Raw genomic sequence first — 9,331 nt, 5'->3', positions numbered from 1 at the left:
CAGTCCCTAACTCTCTTAGTCCCACCTTGTCGCCAATCATTTCTCTCAGTAGATCTTTGTCCCGCCTACATTCCTCTCTCAGCCAATCGGATAGCGCGTCCCGCCCCTCCACTCTGAGCCAATGAGTTAGTGTGGGATTGCTCCCGATACCGGAAGCAGAGCAGTGTGAGGAAGAAAGAGGTGAGCAGGGTTGCCAACCTACGGGTTTGGGCTAGTTGTGATAGGTGCCGCGGGTTTGGACTTTTAAAATTGTACTGACGTCAGTTCACTGGAGACTAGACTGACTTGAGAAGAGAGAGAGACTGTTGCTGTGCTGCAACCACGTCACGTCCCCTCCCCCTGCAGCTTTGCTGGCTGTACTGTGTCAGTGTGAGTTCCTGTGTAAATAGGAGGCTTCACTGTTTGTCACGTGACTCGTCTGAGCGAAAGAGATTGCTGCTCAGCAAGATGACGTAGGACAGTGCTGCGCTACAACTTCCTGAAAGCTGCTCTGTGGAGCTGCTGCGGCCCAAGCAAAGCCGGAAGTAGGAGAAGGTTTGTAAGAGGTGAGGGGACAGGGCTGTTTTGTAGGGGAGCTTGGGGTGAAGGAGAGGGTCTGTACTCGGTATCTGAGTCACTACAATGTCGCACACTGGGACTAACACCGCTTAGTAAATATTTAGCAGCTGGAAAAGCCTGTTGTGATTTGCTGAGGGCAGATGTGGCTGCTACACTGTGATATATACAGTTGTGTCTGGGACCAGTCTGTCATTTATACTGGGCTCATTCGCAGACACTTCCCAGGGCTCGGGGCGTGTTCACCCTCTTTAATGTAGAAAACGTTATTGGAAAATTCCAGGCACTTCATTGATTTAAAACCCTTATTGTTTTACTTGATTTTATTACGATTTTTTCAGTTTACGAATTTGGCTGTTTTTGGGCTACTTTTAAAATGGCTTTTAGCTAGTTTTTTGATTGTCTTTGGCTGGTTTTGAAATGAAAACCTGGCGACCCGGGAGGTGAGTGAGGGAGCGGCAGCAGTGAGGCAGCAGTCAGTAAGGAGGGATCATGTGTCAGTGGGAAGCAAGGACACCCTACAGCCTGAGAGCAGCCACTGAGGAACTCATTGTTTTGCCATAAGGAGCTTCAGGGCTTCAGTGAGTGACGGATAAGAGCTGCCCATTGTCACGGGATGATCATGGGCAAATTGTGGCGCCGCTGGGAATGAAGAACGTTGGGCGCTGGTGTGCGCTGAGCTCTGTTTCTATGGTGTCAGTGTATTAGTGTGAGTGTGTGAGGAACACCCCCAGTACTGGCCACACCCACATCTCCCTTTCATTGGCCCTTACTGGACTCTCTGCAAACTGTCTGTTCCATCTTAAAGGCACAGTACAGCTGCACAGCCAAATGGCCAGTAATGCTTTGTTACATGTCACATACTGGAAATCTTACTCATTCCACTCCATTATCTGCTTACACTCCCCCAGCTCCCAACCCCCCCTCTCTCCTTCACCACCAAACAGCAGCTTTGTACTATTGGGGGGAACCCCTCATGTCCCTTTACTTTCCCACCATCCAAATCATGTGCAGACCATGTGGGAATCCTGTGTGTCCTGCAACTCATACCCTAACTCTCTGCTCTGTGTTCCATAATATTGTCAGCTACTGATATACACACTGTCTCTTTAATGGAATTCTTTGGATCTGGGGAATAATCCTGTATAGAAATGTGTAAGTGCTTAATTCCAGGGTCACTTCCAGGTCAGTCCCTCCCACAAGGAGCCAATGGGAATGTGGGAGGAAGCGAGTGACACAGGGATGAAGGGGAAGAAGAAGAAGGATAAAAATGAGGAGGAGGAGGAGCGGGGGAAGAAGGAGAGAATGGTGAATCTGACACTGGAGATGATCTATCTGCTGACTGGAGAGGTGAGGGGCACTGTGACTGGCACACTGACAAGAGACTGTCTGTCTGTACAAAGGGGGTCTCTCTGCAGCTCAAACACCATTCTCTCTTCCTTTCAATATTTAGCACTACATCCCTAGGAAGAAGTCAGATGATGGGGGGGCCCTGCATGCCCCTGGCTCCGTCATACAGAAGGAAAATAACAAGAATGACAAGAAGATCCTGGAACTCATGTCCAACATCATCCAGCTGCTGACTGGAGAGGTGGGTACAGCGGCCCCTTATTGTTTAGTAACAGTGGATGATAATCCCTTTCTCTGGCTGGGGGATGACTGGAACATTGTGTGTGACAGGTTGCCATAAGGACTCATCATGTTTCCATCTATTTTTCCTTGGACGAGTGGGACTATATAAAAGGAAACAGGGACCTTTATGAGGAAAGAGAGGAGGACCCACAGAAGCTCCGCCCACCGGGTAAGTATGGGGTGGTGTCTATCATATGCAGAGCATAGAGTCTATGCAGGAAATGTTGTCTTTTCATATACCCAGTTAATAATCCATCAAATCAAATAATTGCTCAAGTCATGAGTAACAAGTCCAATGTCCAGACCAAGATGGCTCTATAGGGAAAACACAGGCAATCCTACACTATAGAACCTGTGCACATGCAAGAGACAGCTACGCCAGTTCCAGCAAACCTCTATTTAATTGCAATGCTCATCATTTGTTCCAGAGATAATGCAGGAGGGAACAATATTTGTCACATCTCCCTACATACCAGCTGTGTGGCTTGGGAACGTTTACATTACATGGAATAGAGCACTTCATTATCATTGAAGGCTATGCCACAAACCAGAGGTCCACTTCCCATGTCTCCAGCTTGTGACTGAATTGGGTTTGGTTGACCCTTGTTTACTGACGTTCAGCTCAGCACACAGGTCACCTTGTAGAACACCCCTACCAGATTATGTATAGTTCTAACTCTCTTATTCAGGAGAAAAATCTGCATCTCTGAGATAGGCATCCCTGGGTGTACACCTGTCAAATAAAGCAGATGGACTATTCACCCTGAGAGTGTAAATCTGCAATAGCCTCCCTTCCCAACCACAGGGCACCTGAGATCATTAAATGCCATGTAGACTACCTTGAATTTTATAATACAGCGAAATCCAGGGGACCTCTCCCACCCTCCTTAACCAAGGCCTCAATTATCCTGATTCCCAAACCTTGTGATCAAACATAAATAATATTCTCTCTTCTTCTGTTTGACAGACAGTGAATATGAAGATAAGAGAGATATCACAGCTGATCTGGGAGGAACATTATATTATAATAATGAGCCAAGCAAGATTGGGGCTGAAGGAGCAGATTTTTGTGTTGAAGGAAACATCTCAAACCCTAAAAATTCCCCAGTGGAACAACCCCCACCAGCCAATGGGATTAAAGAGGAAACGGCTTCATGTGAAGCGGGAAACCAATCACATTGTAGCATTAATCAACTTACAGAACAGTTCCAGGGAACAGATACACCTATTCCTATCATGGGATGCAGCCTGAATAACAGCCTGGCAGCTAATTATATGTCAGTTGTTATTAAAGAGGAAACGGCTTCATGGGAAGAAGAAAAGCACCTTGCAGAACAAACTCAATCGACTCTCAAGGGTTGTAGACTGAATAACAACTTGTTCTCTAAGGATACATCAGATGGAATTAACGGGGAGTTGGTTTTATGGCAAATAGACCATAATTACTGCAAGATAAATACAATTTCAGGACAGATACAGAGAACAGATAAAATAGCTGATATTATGGACTGCAGCCTGACTAACAACTCACAAGGTGATTATGTATCATTTGTTATTAAGGAGGAAGCAGCTTCATGCGAAGAGGATAACCAATCAGATTGCAGCATTAATCCACTTACAGAACAGATACAGGAAACAGATACACCTACTCCTATCATGGGATCCAGCCTCTTAATAAAGGATAATAAAGATGATAAAAATGCAGAGACGTCCCCACATGGACAACATTTAACAAAAGAGATTATTCATAAGAAATATTGTTGCAGTCAGTGCCACAGACAATTTCTTCAAAAAAGAGACGTTGTTAGACATGAAAGAACTCATACAAGTCAGATACACGATTCTCCTCACAGAAATCTTTATACTCATCTTAATGTTCATACAGCTAAGAAACCCTTGTCTTGTTCTGAATGCGAGAAATGTTTTACCAGATTATCAGATTTTATTGTCCATCAACAAAACCACATGGGAGAAAATCCTTATTCTTGCTCTGAATGTGGGAGATGTTTCCTAACTAATGATCTCCTTGCTCGCCATCAAAAGACTCACACAGGGGAAAAAACATTTTCTTGTTCTGAATGTGAGAAATGCTTTACCAGATCATCAGAACTTACTGACCATCAACGAACCCACACAGGAGAGAAACCTTATTCTTGTTCTGAATGTGGGAAATGTTTTACCAGATCATCAGAACTTACTGACCATCAACGAACCCACACAGGAGAGAAACCTTATTCTTGTTCTGAATGTGGGAAATGTTTTTTGAAAAAAATGAACCTTAAATATCATCAGAGAACTCACACAGGGGAGAAACCATTTCCTTGTTCTGAATGTGGGAAATGTTTTGCCAGATCATCAGAACTTACTGCCCATCACAGAACTCACACAGGAGAGAAACCATTTTCTTGTTCTGAATGTGGGAAGTGTTATACCAGTGCATCATATCTTACTATCCATCAACGATCACACACAGGAGAGAAACCTTATTCTTGTTCTGAATGTGGGAAAGGTTTTTCAAATCAAAGGAGCCTAAGATATCATCACAAAGCCCACACGGGAGAGAAACCTTTTTCTTGTTCGCAATGTGGGAAAAGTTTTTCAAAAAAATGTAACCGTAACAATCATTACAGAACCCACACAGGGATGAAACCTTTCTCTTGTTCAGAATGTGGGAAATGTTTTACCAGTTCATCATATCTTACTGTCCATCAACGATCCCATACTGGAGAGAAACCTTATTCTTGTTGTGAATGTGGGAAATGTTTTACATGTAACAGTAGTCTTAAAGCACACTTAAAACTGCACAAAGGAGGAAAACCATAGGTTTTAATTTGGAAACCTAAGTGGTAATTTACTTCTTTGGAGCAGTTATTTCTCTTTCTTGGGTTTAAAGGATAAATGAAAAGAAAACTAATTTTGTAGGCAATTATAAGTAATATATGGTGTTGCTTTTACATGGTGCTAAAAATTAATATGATCTTTGAAAATAGCCCCTTTATTGGAGCTCCCTATAGATGTTCTCTGGTCCCTGTCTGTGTTTCAAATGAGGGGTGGGCGTGTCCTAACGGTCCCTGCCAGAAGCACAGTAGGAGGGGGACAGCCAATCACAGCCCTGCAGTCACACAAGCACAGACAGGCTTCAGTTCCCTATCAGGTCCTGCTAGCTGCTGATTGGTTCCTGTCCTACAGTGCAGTGAGCTGAGTGCACAGCCTGGGAATTCAGGGAGCAGCAAGTGGAAGAGAAGGGAGGGATTATAAGGGTTTTTGCAGAAATATTCAATAAATCAGCCTGAAACACTACTTTTTTAAGCACAATTCTTCTATATCTAAATGAGTATAATGTACTGGTACATTCTTATTTTTTACACAAAATGTCCATTAAGAGTCTCCATTAACATATGCTGTTTGGATCGCTGTGATTTTTTTAAAACGTATTGCTACATGTGCAATTTGTACTGGCGACTCACCCGCCACTGTAGCTGTTACCCATAAACTGTTGCTCAACTTCTCTTACAGTGACCTGATGACATAAAAATCCCCGCAGTAAGACCTGATGACGTACATCCCATGTTGAGACAGGTCTACGTTTTCTGCTCCACCCGATTGTTTCTGTGTCATGTTTACTCGCGTCTTTCTGTTTTTTGCAACAGTGAAGGAAAAAGTAAAATAAAGAGGTAGAGCTAGGTGATACTGGGTGCATATCAATGATCAGAAAATTACAGATGAATTCTACATGAAAACTAATTTTCAAACTGCTTGGGTTCATTGGATGGAAAACATCTTAGAATTGTCAAGTCATCAAATAGTGGCTCCAAGTACTGGAAGTATAAAAAGTATTTTTCAATTGTCCCCCTAGCAGTTACTACTGTTTATTCATCATTGATGCGGGAGCCTGTGGAAGTACTGGAGATTTCATTGCTTTCAGAAATTCACTGGGACAGAAAATATATGATGGGTTTCTATTCCTTCCTTAGCCCAAGCCATTACCTGGAACAGCAGCACCAGATATGCCATTTGTGTTTGTTGGGGATGAGACAGAAATTCTTATTAGGATTTATACATGAACTCTAAGTGGCCTGTTTATCGAGGGTTGAATAGTAAATTCGAACTGTAATTTTCCAGTCTCAAAATTCACACATTCTAATTTTAATCCCCCTATTTGAATGCAAATTTGAATGTGAGATTTATCACACCTCAACCATGGAAACTTTCGTAATTCGAATAATCGCCACCTAAAACCTGCTGAGTTCATGTACAAGTCAGTGGCCGAGGTCCGTTGAGCCATTTGGAGATAATAGCCTTCCTGACATTCTAGTTTTTTTGGGAGAAAAACTTCATGTGTACAAATCGAATACGATTGGAGTTTTTGGGTCAGAACCATTCGATTGAATATTAGATATTCTAATTTGTTCTTAAATAACCTAATCGAATTATGAGTATATTTGAATTTAAAAACAAATTCACATGAATTTGATAAATGGGCCTACTTATGTAATAAATGGCTTTTTCAACTATAGACCTCTATAGATCACTGCATATGGTTCAATGCTCTTTTGGCATTCTTTCAATCAAGTGAAGTATTCCACTCGGCTATAAACTATGGAGCCTGATTAGGTTTGTCACCGTGATGGTTACGTTTATCAGGAAACACTCGATCTAGATGTGGCAGCAGTGAGAGGTCCTGCAGGAGCGATGAGAATTCAGGACCAATTTACAAATAATTTTATATCCCCAGATAGACACTACCGTGGCATTTAAGCCTTTAATTTTTTGTAACAGTACACTTTGTCATTAAATACATAGAGATGTGAGGCTTGTGTGTTGTCTGACTTTCCATCATGTTGAGAAATAATTGTTTTACAAACATGTTTCCTATAGGGTTTTCAAAATGCCATTTTTGTACCATAGTGTTTTCTTTGGGATTAATTAAAAATGATTCTTTATCTTTGTGTGTTTTTGAATGGACAATGGGGAGAAGTCAGTTCTGTCTGCATAGGTGTGTTATACTCAAGCAACAAGAACATTGGGATGCTTATTTAGTGGAGACTAAAATTGTTGCTGATCTACAGACAAATGAACATTTCCCACAGGCCCTACACATTTCGTGCTTTTAAGGCACTTGGTCAAGAGCCAGATTACCTGCCACAGGATGTCAACATTTATAGAGGGAACAGCCAATAAGAATACAGACATACACATACAGTCGTGAAAAAGTTTGGGAACCCGTCTCAGCCTGCATAATAATTTACTTCACTTTCAACAAAAAAGATTACAGTGGTATGTCTTTCATTTCCCAGGAACATCGGAGTACTGAGGTGTTTTCAGCACAAATATTTTTAGTGAAGCAGTATTCAGTTGAATGAAATTAAATCAAATGTGAAAAACTGGCTGTGCAATAATTTGTGTACCCTTGTAATTTTGCTAATTTGAATGCATGTAACTGCTCAATACTGATTACTGGCAACACCAAATTGAATGGATCTCTTTAAGCCTTGAACTTCATAGGCAGGTGTGTCCAATCATGAGAAAAGGTATTTAAGGTGACCAATTGCAAGTTGTGCTTCTGTTTGACTCTCCTCTGAAGAGTGACAGCATGGGATCCTCAAAGCAACTCTCAAAAGATCTAAAAACAAAATTGTTCAGATCACCTCCAAAGACTTGCAAGAAGATTTTGCTGCAGATGCAGGTGTATCTGTACATCGTTCTACAATTCAGCACAATTTGCACAAAGAACGTGTATGGCAGGGGGATGAGAAAGAAGCCCTTTCTGCACTCACACAAACACACTCGCTTGTTGTATGTAAAAGCTCATTTAGACAAGACACAGGCATTTTGGAACAAAGTGCTTTGGACTGAGGAGACAAAAATTTAGTTATTTGGTTATAACAAAAAGCACTTTGCATGGCGGAAGAAGAACACGGCATTCCTACTGTCACATTTGGTGGAGGTCCCATCATGCTGTGGGGCTGTGTGACTAGTTCAGGGACTACTGGGGCCCTTGTTAAAGTCGAGGGTCGGATGAATTCAACCCAATATCAACAAATTCTTCAGTATAATGTTCAAGCATCGGTCACAAAGTTGAAGTTCCGCTGCAGGGGTCGGATATTCCAACAAGACAATGACCCTTAACACACTTGGAAATCTACAAAGACATTTATGCAGAGGGACAAGTACAATATTCTGGAGTCCCCCGACTTGAATATGATGGAAAATCTATGGGATGATCTGAAGCAGACTGTCCATGCTCGGCAGCCATCACATTTAACTGAACTGGAGAGATTTTGTATGGACCAATGGTCACAAATAGCCACATCCAGAATCCAGACACTCATCAAAGGCTATAGGAGGCGTCTAGAGGCTGTTACATTTGTAACTAAGTATTGATGTAATATCTCTGTTGGGGTGCCCACATTTATGCACCTGTCTCATTTTGTCATGATGCATATTGCATTATTTCTGTTAATCGAATAAACTTTATGTCACTGCTGAAATACTACTGTTTCCATAAGGCAAGTTATATATTAAAAGGAAGTTGCTACTTTGAAACATTGACCAATGGTAAAACAAATCTCCAAAGAAATGAGGGGTTCCCAAACTTTTAATACGACTGTACATAAAGGAACAGTACCCCATTCTCACACAATTCCTACTAAAAATATTTAAATGGAAAACCATTTTTGGATACAAGAATTACAAATATACAAAATGATGTGGAGGAGTTGAGTTTTGCGCTTATTTCACATAGAAAGGGTCGTACAATCGGATCCCAGTTGTTTCATTAGACAAAGGGACACGAGTGGGAGTAGTGCGAATGTGTTTGGAGTCAGGCCATGTATCATTGCCTTTCATGCTCCCAGTGTAGATTTGTGATGGCAAATCTTTCACACATCCAGGAACTGGGAAGATGCACTTTATTAGGAGGTATCATATGTGCTCCACAAAATTCATGGTATACCTCTTGGTCTGCCTGTGTGGTCTCCTCTATGTGGTTTAGACACATTGCAGATCAAGACGCGCACCTCTCAGCATTGTTCTACCATTTCTAATTACCTGTATCTAGACATTATATTGAAAATCAGATTAAGTTTATGGTCTTTTAAATGGTTCCCATACCCAGGAGGGGACAGGGAACAGTTTTTGAGAA

At 41.7% G+C, this 9,331-nt stretch overlaps 1 protein-coding gene across 2 annotated transcripts; it reads left to right on the top strand.

The window, feature by feature from the left end:
- Positions 1-1,896: 1,896 nt before the first annotated feature.
- Positions 1,897-5,141, top strand: LOC121398046 (oocyte zinc finger protein XlCOF22-like). Of its 2 annotated transcripts, none has more exons than XM_041576570.1 (3): positions 1,897-1,905; positions 2,236-2,356; positions 3,155-5,141. In XM_041576570.1, exon 3 carries the CDS (start codon positions 3,424-3,426, stop codon positions 5,008-5,010), a length of 1,587 nt encoding a protein of 528 aa, XP_041432504.1. In that variant the 5' UTR covers positions 1,897-1,905; positions 2,236-2,356; positions 3,155-3,423; the 3' UTR covers positions 5,011-5,141. The 2 variants fall into 2 exon arrangements, with proteins under 2 accessions (XP_041432504.1, XP_041432503.1); XM_041576569.1 differs by lacking the exon at positions 1,897-1,905 and adding an exon at positions 2,091-2,146.
- Positions 5,142-9,331: the final 4,190 nt, after the last annotated feature.

This window comes from Xenopus laevis, chromosome 9_10L (genome assembly GCF_017654675.1).
Source record: "Xenopus laevis strain J_2021 chromosome 9_10L, Xenopus_laevis_v10.1, whole genome shotgun sequence".
NCBI lineage: Eukaryota > Metazoa > Chordata > Amphibia > Anura > Pipidae > Xenopus > Xenopus laevis.
This window is presented reverse-complemented; position numbering and strand designations above follow the sequence as displayed.